Genomic DNA, 20,983 nt, shown 5'->3' with positions numbered 1-20,983 from the left:
AATGTTTTCCCACTTGAAGACATTTTTTTAAATGCTTAATTAACGTACGCCATACTGCTATTCGTTTTAATTACATATTCAGGCTGGAGCCCCAAACAGCAATGGGTTTAGGAATTAATTTAGCATTCAACACATAAAAACAAAACAGTTATTTCTAGACTATTAATATATGCAATTTTATGGTAAACATTGCAGTTTGGTCCTTTTTATCACAGTTGTGCCATACTGAAAAATGAATGAGATGTATAACTAGAACACACACACACACACAACAGTAATATATGAAAACAAAAATGAAAAGCAATGAAAATACTAACATGAACACTGCAAAGCAGAGTTTAACACTTGAATTTTCATGTTCCTGCCGTGCTGTTTTCCCAGCGGCAGCAATGTTGGTTCTCAGCAGGACTAAGATGGAGTGGAGCAGAGCAGCAGTGAGCAGTGGGGAGCAGCAAGTTAGCAGTGGCAGGTACAGGTGTGCCTGCCGCCACCTGGGTGCAGCCCAGCCTTGCAGGTGCTCTGCCATGTTCCATCCCAATCTTCGCAAACAGCAGCACTGCCACAGGATGTAGGACAGCACAGCAGCAATGTCCCACCTCTTGTACTTAGACTAGATGGAAATGTGCACATCATGCATCACAGCTCGGTTTGAATCTACCGGTAACCTATATCCGCCACAACACAAGAAATCCTGATAGCATTGGCTGAGGGAAACTGAACAAAAACAGTGTATAATTTGAGAATACAAGATCAGAGAGCTTTTGTCTTTCTCATGCCGGGCCTTGTACATAGCAGGGAAGACATACAACTAAACATACAGTGGTGCCTCGCAAGACAAAATTAATTTGTTCTGCGAGTTCTGTCGTCTAGCAAAAATTTCGTTTTGCGAAGCACCAATGGGGGAAGCGCGGTTTGACGGGGAAAAAACGTGAAAATTTTTCGTCTTGCGAGTCACGCCCATAGGGAAATTCGTCTTGCGAGTCACCCTTTCGTTAGCGAATGGCTTTCGTCTAGCGAGTTTTTCGTCTAGCGAGGCATTCGTCTTGCGGGGTACCACTGTACAGAGGAAAACTCCCTCAGAACTACACAGCAGGTGCTACCTCACTAGAGATCATGCCACTCTGCCTGGTTGCTAAGCAACACCTCCTTGAGAGCCAGTGTGGTGTAGTGCTTAAGAGCAGTAGACTCGTAATCTGGGGAACCGGGTTCGCGTCTCCGCTCCTCCACATGCAGCTGCTGGGTGACCTTGGGCTAGTCACACTTATTTGAAGTCTCTCAGCCTCACTCACCTCACAGAGTGTTTGTTGTGGGGGAGGAAGGGAAAGGAGAATGTCAGCCGCTTTGAGACTCCTTCGGGTAGTGAAAAGCGGGATATCAAATCCAAACTCTTCTCTTCCACCACCATCACCTCAGTTAGCTGACTCACTGACAACAGAAATAACTCTTAAGTTGCAAACTGAACGATCCCTGCCGTTGCACATCCAACAAGCACTTGGGAAAGAACCTGATCTACAATTGCCCCCATTGGCTCAAATAGTGAGACCGCTGAAATAATCTGCAGGCAGTCCTACAGTACGATAGCTTCCCCTGTCAACAATAGCTATAGCTATTGATTGGCTTCTCCACGGGGACATTACCTGGGTAATTTTGGCACCCACCGGCTGTGGAGCCCCGTCTCCAGTTTCCGTTGAACAAAGTCATACCCCATTTGTGGACATGGTCGCCTGTCAGGGTATCAGGAGTCAAGTTGCAGATCTCAAGCCTTGTGAAGTTCCTTTGAAAATCTGAGAAGGACATCCTGCCATACGAGTAGAGCATACAAGAGTGCTTAGTGAGTCTGGAACAAAGCCATTATCCACTTGCCATTGATTTATCTTCTACCGAGGCAGCAGGCAGCGATAGCACGAGGGAATTATTTGGCGTTACAAAGCTCTGAAACTTCTAGGAATCCCCATCAATAATGGAAGGCCTACAAATTCTCAGTGATTAGTCTTCTTGTGTCCAGTCAGTCGTGCTATCCTTAGCTCATACCAAATTAGAGTCTAGGATTTGCCATTCCCACACTGGGAACTGCTTCCCACATTACATTTCAAGGGCCAGGTCTAAGTTGCTGGGGATCCCAGGGCAATAAATGATAAAAGTCCCTCTCTTACCGACAGTTGTCATGACAGAGAAGAGCCAACAGCACTGCCAAATGACCGTAAAGAACAGCAACCAAATGAACACTGCCAAATGACTGTAAAGAACAGCCTGGTCTACTCCACACATATATTTCTGCCGCCTGAGAAGGAAGATGCTGCATAGCAGTCTCTGAACACACGCAGAGGTGTTTTTTTTTTATCTTACCACTAAGCAGCAGTTGTCTGACTCAGAATAAGGCAGCTTCTTATGTTCCTATGAGGTTTTTTGCCAGGAGTGTGGTGTGGGTGTTCATCCCTTCCCCACCCCCCAATGCAAGTCCAACAAAAATCACCACCACCACAACTGCTATTAGCCAATTGTAACCACAAGGCATCATTGCGAGGGGGGGGGATTTTCATCAGGACTATGCGAGGAGGGAGAACATGAAAACGTCTCTCCTTATGTGCCATAGTCCTGACAAAAATCTGGCCTCCCTTCATCTGCTGCTAGCAATTGGAAGGCAAATGATACAGCACAAGTGATGCATTTAACATCACATCTAGGGTCACCCTCACACTGCAGCATGTTTATCTACATTCTGCTATTGATTGAAAGGCTCTTACCAAAATTCGCCATCATTTGCCTGCTTATCCAGAGCTGCTTTCTGCTTGGGGTCAATATAATTCCACTGTGGAGCACTGCGGGGATAGGAGAGCATTACAAACCAAACATTTTGCCAGTACAAATTAAGCAGGTAATAGTTGCATATGTGTACGAACGCAGTCCTGTCTCTGAGCCCTGGGGGACCTCAAGGGTGTCACCACTACAGGCGCTGGGTTCTGCCCAACTCAGAGGCGGGGGTGTGCACACATGACATCACGCAACCACAGGAGGCTGGGAGGGCTGCCACGGCTGCGAGAAGGCCAGACAGGGCCCGGTGTAGCCATGGGAAGGCTGGACAGGGCCCTTCACAGCTGTGGGGGAGGGGAAGGGTGCCGGTACTGCGTACCAGGGAGTACTGCCAGAAAATGGAAAGCGTAATGCTGGTAGTCAACAAAAGAGGTTTAAAGACTCTCTCAAGGCAAATCTAAATAAAATGTAGTATAAATACTGACAACTGGGAAACGCTGGCCTGAGAGCGCTCCAACTGGAGAACAGCCTTTACCAAAGGTATCATGGGCTTTGAAGACACTCGAACTCAGGACAAAAGGAAGAAACACGCTAACAGGAAGGTGCGCTTGGCAAACCCTCACCGTGATTAACTCCTGCCCGGAAACCTATGTCCCCACCGTGGAAGCACGTATGCATCCAGAATAGCCTTCACAGTCACTTACAGACTCACTGTTAAAACCGTGTTTATGGAAGACAATCTGACTCGGCTACGAGTGATCGCCAAAGAAGAAAGAAGACTGCCAGGAAAAAGCACTGGCTACAACTCCCATCAGTCCTCGCCATCAACCATGCTGGCTGGAGCTGATGGGAGTTAGAATCTCACAACATCTAGAGAACCACAGGTTCCATGCTGCTGGATTAAAAGTCATATAAAGTGACAAAAAAGAAGTGTTAAACGTTTTATAATTTCTGACTTAAATCATTTTTATTGTACAATTTGTTTTTTAAACCGAGCCCTTTTTGATGTGAGTTTAATACCTGAAATCTAATCCTTGTTTATGTGCCTGCTGTTTGGCTGTTTTTTATATGATTGTTTATCTACTGATATGGCATTATTCATGAGATACAGTAGTAAATTAGATCTGGAGTTGGGGATAAAGCAGAAACAATTCCTTATTCACTCTGGGGATACAAAGAACACTCTGCTGAAAAGAAAAGAAATATTCTTGGAACCTCCACTGCTTTAGGGAGATCCTGATCACATGCCTCTCAAATGAAAACGTTTTAAATTTCTGTAAAAAAAATAAAAATAAACTTCCAGAGATGGTTTAACGTACAGTTAATTCTGTTTCAGAGTAGGAACTTTCTTTGCAAGGTGAGCTGACCCCTGGAACTCTCTCCCTGGGGCAATAAGGCTTCCCCTGCTCACTGCTGGCCTTTAGATGCCAGTTAATGACCTATTGATCTGCCCAGGCCTTTGGGAGTTAAGTGCCCAGGGACCCAACAGATGGAAATGTTAAGACTGTAGCTCTAGAAGTTTGTGTTTAGATTTTTAATGGTGGTATGAAATACTTTGTAACGATGGATGATGGGAGCAAGAGCAGTATACAAATCAATCAATCAGTCATTCAAATAAATAAGCATATGGTGTTAAGAGTGCAATCCTATACTGTATATGCCTACCAGGAAGAAAGCCCTATTGAATTCAATGGGACTAACTTCTGAGTATACATACAGTATATAGAATTGCAAATGTATAGAACTCCATTTAATGTGCAGATTTTTTAGAATTCAAAATAGGGTGACCTCTCAACACAAGTGGCTCCAGGGGAGCAATTTTCACTGGGATCGCTGCAAGGGTTAAACTCTTCCAATAATCCTGATAATTATCAGTCTAGCTCGGCCCCATGTTCAGCTGGGCTTGAGAAGAATCCACTTAGAAATACTTTCTTTCCTGTATGTTTCTGCTCTACTATCCAGCCATGAAAAGCCATGGGTGTGAGTTAATAGATAACCCTCCTAACTTATTAATATTACTTTCTTCCTTTTGGCTGTCATTTGATATATTAACTTTGCCAGATGTAATTTTAGAGGAACTTCATATGTTATACGGCAGAGCCAGTGACAATGTAAAAGAGATTGATGGCTCCTTTTTTCCCATCTCATTTCCAGGGCAACGTTCAAAAAATCAACACGAACATCTTCCCAGTCAGATGCCCCCACTACAAATGCTTATAGAATTTGTTAATCTTACAGGTGGAGGACAGTATTCAGCTAGTGTGTGGTAATTGTGCTAAGGAGACTTGAGTTCAAATCCCTGCCTTGAAGCCCTCTGAGTGACTTTGGCTCAACCACCATATCTCATTCTAACTTACCTGCTATGGAACTAACATGGGATAATCTCCTGAACTCCTTGGAGAAAGGTGGGATACATATTCAAAAAATAAATAAATCAATGATAGGGAACTTATGGCCCTCTCCTATCATCTAGGAGAACTAGCCGTGATGACTGGGACTGATGGGGGTTTGAATCCAACAAGATCTAGACAGCCACAGATTCCCCATCACTGATGTAGATGAATAAATGGCATTTCAGGAGTTACTATACAAGCATTGGGGGTGGGGTGGGAGTGTGACAATCTGAAGATGAACCGGGACTAAGGATTTAAGAAAGCATTGCTTTCCATTCCGTCCTGTGTTTGTCTCAACCGGCACTGTTTCCATTCTGCTGCAGTTCATCTTCTGCCCCAATATACATTATTCTGCTGTGGCAAAATTAGACAAGTTACATTGTATTTACATTATTCTACCCCATTCGTTTCAGTGCAAAGGATGCATAATGCAAATGGGGGGAACAGAATCAACTACACATCATTTGCGTAGTGATAGCAACAGTGAATACTGATATATACTGATAATAATATACTTATCACTCCAGGCCCCAGTCCACTCCACTTCGCCCCATGGATTTCTCAACCTGACTAATTTCTCCGGACGGCTGCGGTAGTTAACCTGAACATCAGGACAAACAGAACATCAGGACTTAATAATCCCCCTCAGTGTTGCCATCCTGTTAGATGACAGTCCTGCTTAGAAAACATCCTGTGAGAGCCAGTGTGGTGTAACGGTTAGAGTGTGGATACTTAGAGACAAAGGTTAAAATCCCCCCTCAGCCCCTGAAGCTCAAAGGGGACCTTGGGCCAGTCACCACCTCTCAGCCTCACCTACCTCACAGGGTTGTTGTGAGGATAAAATGGGGAGAGGGAGGAGAACCATGTGCACCAGCTTAAGTGACTTGGAGGGAAAGGTGGTATATAAATATAATAAATAAATAAATAAATAAATAAATTCATTAAGAACAAAAGCAATGCGAGCAAAAGCTGCAGCCTATGGCAAGTTTGTTAGAGCTACCACAAAACTCAAGGACTCATGAGTTGGATTTTATGGGACATGCTGTACAATCCCAGAAACAGCAAGTTTTCCCCAGACACAAATTTTCTGAAAAACCTCCAGGGACTTCCACACAGTCCCCAGAAACCTGTTCCATTAACTGGCTGTTCTTAAATGTAGTCAGCTCATCCACTGGGTGGATGGAACTTTTGTCCTAAACATTAGCCCTAAAATGCTGGTTTTTCTCCTTCACTGCATTTCTACTGATAAGTTATGGATTTTACATATTGTTATGTTATGTGTTTGAAACCGCTTTGCAAACTTCAGTCTTAAAGTGTGCTGTAAGCTCAAAGTTGTTTTTTTGGGAGAGAGGGCTTCCCCCTCTAAGATAGGTTGGCAAGCGAACTAATAAAGAAAGAAAAAGGGGGGGTGGGAATGGAAAAGTGGGGTGGAAAAATATAAATTGGGGGTGGGGTGGGGTGGGGTGGGGTGGGGTGGGGAGAATATCTATGAAAAATATGTAGTAGTTTAAAAAATAAAAATAAAGGGGGAAAATCTTTTTCTTCTTTTTCCTTTTTTTGAAAACAAAAACAAAAGGGGAAGAGAAAAGAAAAAGGGGGGATAGAGGGAGAAAAGGGTAATAATAAAAATTCAAATAGAGTGGCAGCAGCTGTGGGGGGTGTTTGTTTGTTTTTCGTTTGTTTGTTTGTTTTAAAAATGGGATTTCTCCCCTTGGATTAAAAAAGGAGGGGAGGAAGAAAAAGAGAGGGGGGTGGGAGAGCAAGGCAAAAAGCCAAAAAGCAAAAAACAGGTTTTGGGGGGGGGGAAATCACGCCAGGCACTGCAGCGCGCCGGCCTCAGGGCTCCGGGCCCCCGAGCCGCCCTTGGGGCCGTCTTGAGCATGTACACCGCCCGCAGCGAACGCTGGCGAAGCACCGGTTGGCGGAGGTTTCAGAAGCAGCCCGGACGTTTTCGCCGCCGCCGCCCCAAAGCAGCTCTACTTCATCCTGTCGGCGACCATCACCGCCCTCCCGTCACGGCGACGCCTGGCCCGCCTGCTCCGCCCTCCGTGCGGCCGCTTTGAAAAGGATTCCGCCCGACAGGGGCCGCTCAGAACAGGGGCCGCTCCAATCGCCGCCGCCACCTCCCGCCGCCTTTATTATCCCGACTCTTTTCTCTCTCTCTCTCTCGATAACTCACAAAGCCCAGCTCCTTCTTCTCCCCACCCTAACGCCACCCTCATTGGCATGTTCCCCTCAAACAGGAGCAGGCATCCCGGCGGCTCATTGGCCGGACGAAGCATCGCTCTCCCGTGCCCGCCTCCCGCCTTCATCCTCAGTGGCTACCTCGGCGGTAAGGCCCCGGCTCCGAGCCTATGCGCCAAGGCGGGCGATCTGTCCTGCCAATCGGCATGCCGAGGTGGTAAAAGCTCAGCCCTCCCCACACGCTATTGGCGTGAAGAAGTCGCTTCCTCTCTCTGGGAGTGGTCAAGGTGGACATCAATCTTGGGTCTGTCCTCGGGAACCCCGAGAGGGCTGAGAAAGACCGCCCAGCTGTTCAACGTTGATGCGGATTATTCATGGTTTTTTTTGGCCCTTTTTTGCCGATAACCATTTAATTATTATTGAAAGGGCATTGAAAGGGGGCATGCCGGAGCCGCGGGAGACCTGTCAGAGAGCCGCATGCGGCTCCGGAGCCGCAGGTTGCTGACCCCCGCTCTAGATCAACCAAAGGTTAGAATTAATCAGTTATTGGAATGTTAAGATTTGGGTGCCAGATTCATTTGTATTAAGCCGGATCTGTGTGTGGCTTCAGCTGTGTGCTAGACAATGCTAATCCCCTGGAATCAACAAGTGTTGATAGCTAATTAAGCACAGCTAAATTCCTCACAGGGGTTATAGCTTGGGGGATGAGCAATTAAGACTACACTCAGAGTTAGTTAGAAGATAAGCCCAGAGCTTAGAGAGGTTAGAGTGAGGACTTATATGAGCCAGAACTGAATAAAAGCTGCAAACAAACCATGGCTGGTGTCTGTTTGGATCTATGGAAGGAGCAAGACCTCTTGGGTGATAACCCTGTGAACTCCTCCATCATAGGCTCAGGTTGTATATATGTGTAAATAAACCATATATCATAAAGATACCTCAGTCTCCACTGTGCCTCGTTTTCCAAAAGCAAACAAATACCCTGGAACCTTGCACTGCTCAGACACTTGGGGTGCTGTGCAACAGTATTAATTTAATGACAGTTCAGTTTGTTAAAGCTCGCATACAGAGCCAGACATGCACACACACTATATTTTTACCTCTTCTGCTCCAGTAACAGAGTAAGCATGACCTTTGACCAGCTTCAGACTTGTGATTGCTTCTGTTTCAGCTGCACTGGTTATCTAAGGCAATAAAATTATTGTAAAAACACACAACACGGTGCTTTAAAATCCTAGAAGTGATTCTCTGGGGTGGGGCAGAGCTACTTTGCTATCTTCCCAGGAGGTGGGTCTCTGCTGCTTACCAGGAGGGGCAAGGAGCTGTGGAGGTTGGCACAGTGCAAACACACCGGCCCCACTAGTGCATTTGCCTTTCGCAGTAAGCAACGCCAGCTCAACAGCCAGGAAGCTAGCACATTAGCTCCACCCAGTGAGCGCCTTCTGAATCATAGAGTTAGAGGGGGCCATGTCTAGTCCCACTTCCTGCTCAGTGCAGGAAATCAAATGTACAGTACATGCTGGAACATCTACAACAGATGTCTGTCTGGCCTTTGCTTGAAGGCCTCCAGCGAGGGAAAGCCCACTGCCCCTTTAGATAATTGGTTCCATTATCAAACTTCCATTTCCATCGATAGATTTATTCTCATATTCAGCCAAGCTCCACCATCCTATAACTTAAACACTTTAGATCTAGTCCTGACTTCTGCCCCCTCACCAGCCCCAGGAACAGAGAGAACAAGTCTTTCTCCTCTTCTTTGTGAACCCACCAGTCATCTGCATGCTAAACATTCTCTCCTCATGGGACTTGTCTTCCAAACCCCTGACTACAGACCAAGTGTGGATGCAACCTTTGTCAAGACACCAAGTGCATTTTTCTAGCTGAAGGACTCGATGCTGCTTCCCTAAAGTGGGACAATTGCTTTTCAAGTTCATGCAGATCTTCCTAACACAAATATCTGCTGCTAGCGTTCTATCGTTTCACTACAACGTAGGTTGGGGAAAACCAATGATGATGATGCCAGTAACTCACATCAATGGAGCAACCCAGCAGTGAACCGGCTCTCAGGGCCTTCTGAATGATTTGATACAGGTTGGATGGAGCTTTTCTCAAATCATATGCTTCGGAGATGCCACCAGTGAAATCTTCAAAACCTTCTACAGTAGATCCTCCAGTGAGAGCCTCATATGAGCCATTCAGCCTGCAGTATGGATAGTGAAGAAATTTGTCTATCCACACTTCTCTAAGTGTTTTTGAAACTTTGCACTTCTCTAAATTTTGAAATGCAGCTCTCCAATCAAAATATGTGTACAAGAATGTGCACATTAGTGTAGTGGGGGGGGGGGGGGAAATGTGCAAAAAAAATGTATATACGAAAGGAGATAACATGCAAAAATGAATTCTATTAGATGCACATTCATTGCAAAAATCCATATCCTAGGCAAATTTTGTGTATATTAGGAGAAATGTGCTTGGAAATTTTCATGCAAACTGGGTCAAAAAAAACCCCAACAAGCTTGCAATGTATGTGGAAATGGAGCAAACGGCACTTAAGACTGGAAAAAGTTAGGAATTAAAAGAAACCAAAACTAACAGCCTTGCCAATTACTAACCTACAGTGAAGAAACAATAAGAAGAGCAGAGCAGAAATAAAAGAAAAGTGTAAGGGCAGTCTCCACACATGCACACATCATACAGATTAAATAAGACAATTTCTCTGCCTCCCACCACACTCCCTAAATCTGCCACAGGGGGTGAAGGGACCCCTCAGGGCAGATTTGGAGGGGACACAAGGGTTGCAGAGGGGTGGGGGATAGAAATAGCTTCCCTACCTATTCAAGGTCATGGAATTCTACTCAATATTGATCCAGAGCAGATTCCAATGTATAGTTAGGAGAGTAAAAACTTAAACACGCAGGATTCCCAAAAAATAGACCAGAGGCAATTGTATTTCATTCAGCAGAGCTACTGAAGGCAAATGAGCATAATGGTCACAAATCCAATACATTCAGGATTAGCACTGTCCATAAGAAATCCAGTTGCAGCAGACTTAACTTAAACTTACAATAACTTATACTGTAATAAGACTAAATCTTAACACTAAGCATACTATATACAGTGGTGCCCCGCTAGACGAATGCCTCACTAGACGAAAAACTCGCTAGACGAAGGCATTCGTCTAGCGGAAGGCTGCCCCGCTAGACGAAAAAGTCTATGGGGCTGCCTCGCAAGACGAAAAATGTTCGTTTTTTTTTTTTCGTTTTGCGGAGCGCGGCTGTCATTGCCGCTCCGCAAGACGAAAAACCCGCTTGACGAAAATTTTTGCAGAACGAATTTTTTTCGTCTAGCGGGGCACCACTGTACAGAACACCACACCAGAAGGAAGAGAGATAGAAAGAGAAAGTGAAACCCAGGCTCCTCCTGGCCATATTATTATTATAGTCGGCATGACCTTGACAGAAGAGATAACAGAACCAGTTTAAGCCAGCTGTACTCAGCTTCTCTGAAGGTATAATCCAAACATCACGAACCATCTGCTTGTTTCTTTCACACAGAGAAGCTTCCAGAACCCTCTTGAATTAATTAGAATAGGAAAGTTCTCTACACATCAAATCAATACTTTCTGCACTAAGAAATGAAAATTGACATTCAAGTGATGAAAACCTTACCATCAGCTGAGCAACACCTGTTGGCTACAGCCCTGTATATTCACTGGTAGCATTAGACTGATAGGCCTCATGACAGCTGCCTCCATTGAGCAAAATCTAAGAATCATTTGCTTACTTGGCATAGGCCTTCTCCAACAGGGCACTCCAGAACTCATTGCCTTCTTCAGAGTGCAGGAAAACGAGCTGCCCATTTTTGGTGGGGAGCCGGTCATCCACAACAACGTCTACCCACTCACCGTACTGCCAGATCTGACCAAAAAAAAGGGGGGGAGGGAAAGCTCATGTATTGAATATCAGGCCATCAAAGGCACTTCAAGCTGGATTCAACATATAAAATCATGAGGCATAGCTAACCACTTTTTACACAATGCTTTATCTTTTCTTGTGAAAATAACTTTTAAGTTTGCTGGGTGAAGTCATACAGAGAGCTGGAATATCTGGCTGAGGCTGGAGAGAAGAAACAGTTTCTTCTTAGTTTATATCTTGCCTATACTATACACACAGAAAAGTATGCAAACACATGATGGGCAAAGTCCTTTTCCTTTTCCAGGACATGATCCTGGTTTTACATTGTTGACTACTTCTGCTGAAGTGTCTCCTACTCTGTATATAATATGGAAGAGATACCTGGAAGTGAAAAATCCCAGCGTAGTTCTTTTGGAAGCTCTGGTCTTTGGGAACAACTCGGCTTAAAATTTCTTGATCCAACGTGAGAGATGCAATAGCTGCCAAAAGCCAGCAGTCTCCTGGAAGAATCAGATTCAATGGGAGAATTGGACATTGTAGTATATGAACCTATTAATGTTTAAAAAGGTAAAGGTAAAGGGGCCCCTGACCATCAGGTCCAGTCGTGTCCGACTCTGGGGTTGCGGCGCTCATCTCGCTCTATAGGCCGAGGGAGCCAGCGTTTGTCCGCAGACAGCTTCCGGGTCATGTGGCCAGCATGACAAAGCCGCTTCTGGTGAACCAGAGCAGCGCACGGAAACGCCGTTTACCTTCCCGCTGGAGCAGTCCCTATTTATCTACTTGCACTTTGACGTGCTTTCGAACTGCTAGATGGGCAGGAGCTGGGACCGAGCAACGGGAGCTCACCCCGTGGCAGGGATTCAAACCGCCGACCTTCTGATCAGCAAGCCCTAGACTCTGTGGTTTAACCCACAGCGCCACATTGCTGTTAAATTTTGGAAACGCCTCATTTCTGTCACCGCCATAAGGAACTTGCCCTGCGTTTCAAATGGGTTTGCTGATTTGTTATGCTTTAAGGCATTCAACAAGTACATGTGGCAAGGATATAGAAATTTAAACTTATTTTAAATGCCATGCGCTGTAAAATAATGATTTTAAAAAGGGCCCTTGTCATTTGAAAGCTTTAGCAGGAGTATTAACCTATGTGTACAGATGCAAACAGCCTTCGAAGATCCACTTTAAACCATGTTATTCTGAAAGATTATGGATGTGATTCTGCATTTAAGGCAAAGATTTTAAAGCTAAGCTCTTCTTTTCCTGGTGCGTTCTGTTTTTTTTTTTAAATTATTATTATAATAATAATAAAAAGCAGGTTGTTTGTACAATATATGGAAAGCATCCTGAGAATTTCAAGTTCTCTTGAGAGTTGCCAGGCTGATATTTCCTCTAATTTTTGTTATTGACAAAGAGACAAAGTTTAATGAAAGAAACCCTTAGAGACAGCCTTTCTATTATTCCTCTAAATTAGACAGGGTGTGCTAGTTCTGAATGAATGAAAAAAGAAAAAACCTAACACAGAAGATGAAAAGGAGGGTGAAAACTGCCTCAGCTTCCTAGACTAGTCATTGGGGGGCATGTGCGAAGCAAGCAATAAAGTTCGGGTTCAAGCGACATGTTTTACATCCTGGATTCATATTGCTTCTTGGATATTTATTTAGTTGACTTATCTGGAGCTTCTTCTTAGCACTCACCTTTGTACATCTAATTAAAACATGTACGGCTTGGTGTTTGTGATGGTTCCTTCCTTCCCCACCCCCACCCCAGAAGACAGCGAGGGGGGGTGCCATTCAGTTACTTACCCAGTTCCCCTTGACAAATATCTGTACGAGTGGCTCCTCCCACAATGAACTGAGGGTTGGGAAGTAGCTCCTGAAAACAAAAATGAATTAAATATTACATTTGCATGCACACCATTTCTCAAAACCCTGCACCAAAGATTATTCCTAAATTGTGGTGTTTTAGCATCTTGTTCACCTGCAGATTTCCACTGAAACTGAGCTCTTCCTGCAAATTCAGTGCTGCTCAAATGCAGTAAATTATTATCTCAATTACCTCTGCTAAGATTGGGAGGGAAATTCCATTCTGTTTGCATTTAAATGTGAACCTACCTAATCAGCGTGTTGCAGGGGTACCAACTTAAATAAAATATTGTGGGGGCCCAGGTAAGCCCTGCCCTGCATATGTGATCACATCACACACACACACACACTATTTGAATGGGAATGCACATCAACTTTGTGGGGGCCCAGCACACTCAAATATTTTATTGTGGGGGCTGAAGTCGCCACAGCCCCTAGGAGTTGGTTTCTATAGCATATTGGGAGAAGGAGCTTCCAACCTAATGGAGTCTCTCTCTGGATTCAAAGACAGAAGTTCTTGGACTGTGTTATAGGACTGAACTGCATTGCTTGCTACTTGAGTGCAATGTGTTACTTTGTTACTTTGTAATGTTTAATTGTAAACAGTGTTTCCATGTGCTGCTCTGGTTTCGCCAGAAGCAGCTTAGTCATGCTGGCCACATGACCCAGAAAAACTGTCTGTGGACAAACGTCAGCTCCCTCGGCCACTAAAACGAGATGAGCACCGCAACCCCAGAGCCGTTCGCAACTGGACTTAACTGTCAGGGGCCCTTTACCTTTTAACTAGTTTTAAGACTGTTCTGCAGTAATGCTTTCAGATTCATTATTGGGGTGGAAAGCTCATTTATTTCTACGTAAGTTCCAGATCAGGATTTCTGCTGAGCCACTCTAACACAGAGACCAGAGCATCATTGATGACACCACTTAAAACATCGAGATAACTGAAAAATTAAGCTCTGGTTGATTTGTTGATGTTAAAAAAAAATAGTCAGCACACATTCTTAAAATTGCAATTCTATGCATACTTACCTAGGAGTCAGCTCCACTGTACACAGTGGGTATTACATTTGAGGAAACATGCATAAGCTTGCATTCTTTGACTATTCAGCATAATGGTTCACATAATTGTAGGCAGGTGCGTAAGTTCTCATTATTTTACTTTCTAAGAAACAAAAGGGCTCATGAACATGTGCCATTCTGTCTTATTCTAAAAATGATATCCAAACTGAAATTTGGAATCCTCAGCAGTGTTGCAAAATAATGACTATTTCTCTGCACTACAATTGCGAAGGTCCTCACTCCCAGGACTGTCACCAACACTATTCTCTTTCCTGGAAAAGTTTGAAGCAATATACAAAATTAAAAACACAAAACAATTGATAAAAGTGCAGCTCATTGAACAAACTACCAACAGCACCACTAAAAGCTGCATAAAAACCTAAATGTTTAGGAGCAGATATAAAGAAAACACGAACAGCCTGTTGAAATTTTTGTCAAATCCACACAGACACTCCAAAGGAGTTTGTTAAAAGAAAAGAAAAGAAAGAAACCTGCTCTTGAACCAGGCATATGGCATGCTGTTCTAAATGTAGGTGAAAGACTGCAGGGGGTAGATTGTTCTGGGAATGGGGAGAAGCCAAGGTGTCACAGCTTTTGAGAGAGAAGTTTTCATTTCCCACGTAGCCGTAACTGGAAGACTCTCTTAGTCACACTGTCAGATCTTGAGATGAGTTGCTGTTGTTGTTATTATTATGAGAGGTATTCTGTGTTTTCATTTTGTATCTTTATGCTGTAATCTTCGGGTGAAGGGTGGTACATAAATTTTAATAATACTGTACTGTATTGGCCCGAATATAAGCTGCACTTCTTTTTTTCCAAATTCCGATTGTGAAAAGTTAAAGTGTGGCTCATATTCGCCAGCTTATGCCGCTGGCAAAGCGGTGCAGCTCCCTCCCCCCAGAAAGCAGCCCAGGAGCATGGGGCAACGGTGCCCAGCCCGCCCGCCGCTCCCAAACCTCCCCCAAGCCACCGGAATGAAGGGGTAAAGGGGGGGAGCCCACTGACAAAGTGGTGCGACTCCCCCCCAAAGAGCAGCCCGGGATTGCAGGGCAATGGCACCCATCCCGTCTGCGGCTCCCAAGCTTCCCCCAAGCCACCAAATTTTAAAGGTGTGGCTTATTTGCGGGTGCGGCTTATATTCGGGCCAATATGGTGATAATAATCATAATACCACCCAGAAATGTCAAAATATCAGCATTACTTCATACTATTCATATGGTATCCAAGATTGCTCGGTGAAAGAATGTTGTTTTTTCAGAAAATCTATAGCTGCTTTGAGATATCTTTTATTGTTTTTACCCCCAAAAATTGTTTATTTTAATGTATTTATATCCCAAGTTAGGATTCAAGGCGGCTTGCAAATTTATTTATTTATATATATGTTCAGTATCAGTTTGTGATGAAGCTGAATCACATACGATACAGAAGATGCATGAATTCAGACAAACATAAAAAGAATGCAAAAAGTTCACAAGAAGTGTTCCTGAAGGGGTTAATTAGCTAACCTGTATATATTTACCTGAATGTACTGTTAGTCCAGAAGTATAAAAGAACTCTTTCTTATGGAGGCTCTTTGAGTGGAGGCTTTTCTGTATGAAATCCCTCATTTTGCTGTGAACTTTGATCTGCATTGCACTCCTTACTGTGTAAGCTATGACTAAGAGTCTGGAGATAACTGTAGAAGATCAACCTTGCACAGAGAGGAACTGTCTAGGTCAGAGATAGGATGGCCTTGCTGAAGTGCACATGAACCAACTCAGGGCTAAATGTCCTTTTGCCTTATATGTACAACAGGAAATGTACAACAGGAAATGTTCCTTATATGGGCAAGGATGGACAAGGACAAGATTCCTGGGGTGGGAAGATGAGCCAGGGAACTGTCTATAAGAACTGTCTGAAAATTGACTAGCTTTTGTACTTGCTTGGATGTCTGAACACCGCAAGTGCCTCTGCATGCAGAAAATAAATCTTTCTCTCTCTGAAGCCAGCAGCCTCAGGTGTCTTTTCTGCTTCCATGTTTTCTCACCGGGCGCAACCGTAGGAACCCGTAGGGGCAAATAAGGCTTCATTCCCAATTAGAATATAAGTCTCAATACTTGAAGGTGATGTGCTTGATCACAAGCATACTTTTTAAATGTATTTTTATTAAAGATTTTCTTGATTTACAAAAGTATGTGAAAAAGTATATTTTTTTCCCATGTACAAAAGTATATATATTTTTCCCCATGTAACATTTTTGCAAATCAGTTTAGGCGGCTTGCAATTTAATAAAAAACAACAACATTGTTATAAAATACAAAGTAGTAAGAACAAAGCAGTTAAGAACAATAGTAGTTAAAATACAACATAACACAGTAAGAACCAGCATTAGAATACTGATTTTACGCTGATAACAGCCCAGTGGCATCATCTGCAAGGCTGCAGCTATGAGAGAAACAAGACCGTCTTGGGGTGTTAATGCCACGAACCCCTCCATCGTAGGCTCAGGTTGAATATATGTGTAAATAACCTATATATCACAAAGACACCCCTATTTCCACTGTGCCTCAGGAATTACGAAGCCTGGATAAATGCTTGGAACCCCATCCCACTCAGAGATTGGGGTGGCACACAACGATATTGAAAATAAACTGCAACTGCTCTCCTGAGAAACAGTCGCATGTTGGTCTCTAAGGTGCTACTGGAAGGATTTTTATTTATTTTTTATAATGTTTTTTTATTGTTCTGTTCTTCACATTGCATTCGAATCTTTCTTAAGTGCCTGGAGAGTAAAAGCCTTTCTAAGGAGGTGTTTGTTCCTTGATTGTTTCATTAAAAAATGTAGTAAAAAGTGCATATGCAATTTCACTGAACAGTAAACTTTATGAAGGCAACTGAAGACACACACCCCGTTCCATCCACCCTGCTGTTGACAAAAGACCTCAGCACTATCTGAAAATGCTTCCAAAACTAAAGAGAAGTTTAGGAATGGCTTTCAGCCAGACCTCATCACATTTCACATTGCCATGCACACATAAAGAAACTTCGAAGGAAGGGCTCAGTGGCTTTGCATGCAGAAGTTCCCAGGCCCAATTCTCAGCATGTCCAGGAAGAACAGTGACTCTCCATCTGAAACGTAGTGCTGCCAGTTAGTACAGTATGTACTGAGCCAAGTGAACCAATGGTCTGACTCAGTAAAAGGCAGCTTCCTATCTTTATGTGATCTATGAAACTGCGCGAGAGAGTCAGGAGAAGGAAAAGACAATGAAATTGAAGTCAAAGGAAAGCGATTGAAAAGACCATTTTTTAAAAATGTGCTTGGCAAAAAAAAAAAAAGGTAACTTGTTAAAGAGAGTTTGGTTTTTAAGCTACTTTCATCTATTTTGCAATTTGGCTTTGAAATATGAATAGTATGCAGTCTTGCAAATGCGCAAACAAAATGGCCTGATCTGCAGCTCGTGGACTAATGGGATCAGAACTTTGCTGTCCACCAGATTTTGCATTCCTCCCAATGTTGAGGTGCAGTTCTCAGCAGTTTTGATACATGGCTTATGCTTCTCCCATGCCTAGAAAGTTTGAGTCTGATCTGTTTCCCCCTCGCACCACTCCTTTCCCAGGGAAAACCAGCTCTTTAACAAATGGCAATCCACACAAAAAAACCGACTGTCATTTGCTCTGAGTGTATGGCTTTCCCTGGGGGTGGGAGAAATCAGCCGGACAAGATGATAAGCCCACTCAGAAAGAAGTCTCACTGAGTTCAATGGGACTTACTCTCATTAAAATAGGTAGGCCTAAAGGATTGCAGTCTAAATACATGTTTTGAAAGAAAATGGGGATAAATATTTTGAGAGAAAATACTAATTTAAGAGGGGGGAAATGCATTAAATACATATTTAAACAGTATTTTCAGAGGATTTGAAGACTAATGCGGAAACCAAGCAGAATGGAATTACATCTGAAAACCTGCAAAAATGATACAGACGCAGAAAGGTTTTCCCTCCCCGTACTGCCTTTGAAACAGTATCTCTAATTGCACAGCGAAGTTAAAGCTTATTAAAACCTCAGAAACTGGCAGAAGGAAATCCCCAAAGAATATATTTCCAGGCATTCTCAACACTGAATGTTGCCAGATGTCCCTAATTCCAAGACCACCACAACCTCAAGAACATAATAAATGGCTCTAAATGGCATAATAAATTTTCACACACTATATTTCCATGCAATATATTAAATGTCCCTTAATCCAGACATTGCCACTCCAAAAGCATCCCTGATTTTAGATGCTCTGGTTGACAACCTTATCAGTCCCAAAAGGACAAACCATCAGAGAAGAAGCTTCAGCATTTCTATTCTTGTTTAAATCTGCAAGATCAAGGTGATGGCCACTAGAGAAACATTAAAACAAACTTTATCTAGGGTTCACAGTAAAATTACTATATAATAATTTGGATTTCTTCTTACAGGACAGTAACTTTGCTTTTTTGCATACTATCACAATCCTTGTGAGTCTGAAGATGACACTTGGATGAATGAAATGTTATCTGAACCTGACCGATTATGAACACAATGTAGAAATCTTACCGGAGGTCTTTTCCAGATAATGCCCTGAGTTTTGGGTGAATAAGGCCCCAGATCCCTGTAGCCAAGAACAGAAGGGCAGGCGGGAAATTCTTCGTCTTTGAAGAGAGTGCCAGACTGTAAGCACTGCCTCTTCAGAGCTTCAAAATCCTGTTTTAAGTATTTCACGGCATTCTGGTTGGAGCCCAGACCTTTCAGGGCTTCCTTCTCCCTGGCCAATTTAATTGCCACGTTTGCCATAGCTCTGGCCTCTGGGCAAGGCAAAAGGACACAGCAGGTCTTAAAGCCTAAATGCAAGGTGGAAAGTGTGGCCAGGTGAGGGTGGAATCAGCAAGCACATTTCACGATGCAACACCCTCGAAGAAGGAGGAAACATTCAAAGGTAAATATGTACACAACCTAAGAGGGAAAGGGTCAGGATGATGGAAGTGAAAGGTAGAGAAAGAGAATATTCCAGTGGTTGTTCTCTGCCACTGGATATCGCTCTGGCATAATCTCTCAAAACTGTATTTGATACAGTGTATGTGGAGGGATGATTTTCAAAGCCCATGGGTTAAGACACTGCAACTGAGAATTATGGCTATGGGACTTTCCCCATCAAATCTACTAGAGCAGGATCTAGCTTCAGCCAAAAGAACAGTAATTTATAAACTAGATGAGATAGATTTGCAGCAGAAGATGGCACTGGGTAATGGCACTTGCTCCCCCTTAAACCTTGGCTTATTACCCTTGCAAAAACTCCTCAAATACTTGGATTCTCTTTCGGTACCAGCCCACAGATATGCCTTTATAAAGGCAAGATTCAACGTCTTCCCTTCCAATGTAATGGAAAATAGAATCTCTAATGGACAGATATCTCTTTTATGTGACTGTAACTGTGGATCACCTGAATCGCTGCACCACATACTCCTTAGCTGTCCTCATTATTCCTCGCTCAGGAGTAAGTTTCTTTCTCCATATTTAATGGGATGCACGGGTGATGCCAAAGAAACCAAACTGAGATTTCTATTGAACGACGAAGATCCATCCAGATCACGCACTGTTGCCAAATACTTGAACAGAGTCTTAGCTCTAAAGAAGAAAAAAGGGCTCTGATATGGTCAGGAGAACCCCGCTAATCCAGGAGCCAAAATGCGAAAATAGATAGTCGGACAGTCTGTGCTTTTATTTAGTAGCGAGCAGAGGGTTCCAGCCTCTGGCGAAGGTTTTAAATATTATAGGTTGCTTGGAATTGTATTTTTATGTGTTGGGCCAAAGGGGGTAAATAAAACTTACTTACCGGTACTTCCAGTGGTTGTAGCATTTATTCAGTTTCCTCCATTTGTATGATGAGCAGATACTAGCCTTCTAGTCAGCTGTTGAATTTTAAGATGTGTATAGGAGAACTGAGACTTTTGCAGGTAGGGGAACAAACCAAACCAGGGAAGGGGAGTAAAGCTTGCTGGACGATTCAGGACAGCCCATGGAAAGTGCTCCTTCACAAAGCACATAGTTAAACTGTGGGATGTTCTCACTCAAAGAAGTAATTATGGCAGCAAACCCGCTGGATGGCTTTAGAAGAAGATCAGACCAATTCATGGAGAATAAGGTGCAAGCCTGGGCAGTGTGTATGGGCTGCCCAAATGACAAGACCCGTCCCCCCCCCCCATCTGCCTTGCTGATGTGGTCCAAAAGAAAGCAGAGCAATATGTTTCGCACCAGTTTAGCTCTCCCACTCCTAAAGACTTGGGATATTTATCTCCAGGACTGCATCTCAGAGACAAGCAAATAACCTGCAAAAATTGAGTCTCTTGTTGAAACACCCAAATGTACCTTGTTCAGACTCACCTTCAACTATATCCTGTGCTGTGAGGAAAACACGCTTAACGATTGAAGTTAAAAGCAGGAAATAAGTATGTGAAATTGAATTCTCAGACGGTCAACCTTGGCATTATGATCCTATAATGCTTTTGAGAAATGATTCACACAATTAGCTTTCCCCTGCAATTTGTTGAATTGCTACCGTTGCCAGTTATACAACATGCAGTACAATGGAACTATCAAAGCCCCAAACCTCAGTTTTCGAAGAAGGTGCTCTCAAAACAAGGTCTTTGGTACGGGAGCTCAATTGCAAATGGACTTTCACCTTTTTTTAAAAAAAAGAAGTTCAGATTTCTTTAAAAGCATGCATTCAGTAGACAGAGAAGCCTTCTGGGAAAAGTCTGCTCTCCCTTTGAGTAGCCCAGAGACTGGTGAAAATGGCAGTTGCAAGAAGATGTGGTGGTGC

At 43.4% G+C, this 20,983-nt stretch overlaps 1 protein-coding gene across 1 annotated transcript in view; it reads right to left on the bottom strand.

Annotated features, from left to right (window-relative positions):
- LOC117044188 (calpain-8-like) overlaps positions 1 to 19,020 on the bottom strand; it is a 44,983-nt gene extending 25,963 nt beyond the window's left edge. Inside the window, exons 1-9 of the mRNA XM_033144698.1 lie at positions 18,721 to 19,020; positions 13,042 to 13,111; positions 11,624 to 11,742; positions 11,112 to 11,245; positions 9,360 to 9,528; positions 8,429 to 8,512; positions 5,660 to 5,745; positions 2,745 to 2,819; positions 1,638 to 1,798 (exon numbers count right to left, since the gene is read on the bottom strand). Coding sequence (XP_033000589.1) covers positions 1,638 to 1,798; positions 2,745 to 2,819; positions 5,660 to 5,745; positions 8,429 to 8,512; positions 9,360 to 9,528; positions 11,112 to 11,245; positions 11,624 to 11,742; positions 13,042 to 13,111; positions 18,721 to 18,957 — 1,135 coding nt within the window. The 5' untranslated portion in view covers positions 18,958 to 19,020. The remainder of the gene's footprint in view (positions 1 to 1,637; positions 1,799 to 2,744; positions 2,820 to 5,659; positions 5,746 to 8,428; positions 8,513 to 9,359; positions 9,529 to 11,111; positions 11,246 to 11,623; positions 11,743 to 13,041; positions 13,112 to 18,720) is intronic.
- Between the last annotated feature and the right edge of the window lie 1,963 nt (positions 19,021 to 20,983).

The sequence above is a fragment of the Lacerta agilis genome, chromosome 3 (genome assembly GCF_009819535.1).
Source record: "Lacerta agilis isolate rLacAgi1 chromosome 3, rLacAgi1.pri, whole genome shotgun sequence".
Lineage (NCBI taxonomy): Eukaryota > Metazoa > Chordata > Lepidosauria > Squamata > Lacertidae > Lacerta > Lacerta agilis.
The sequence above is the reverse complement of the archived record's forward strand: the minus strand, read 5'-3'. Positions and strand labels throughout refer to the sequence as shown.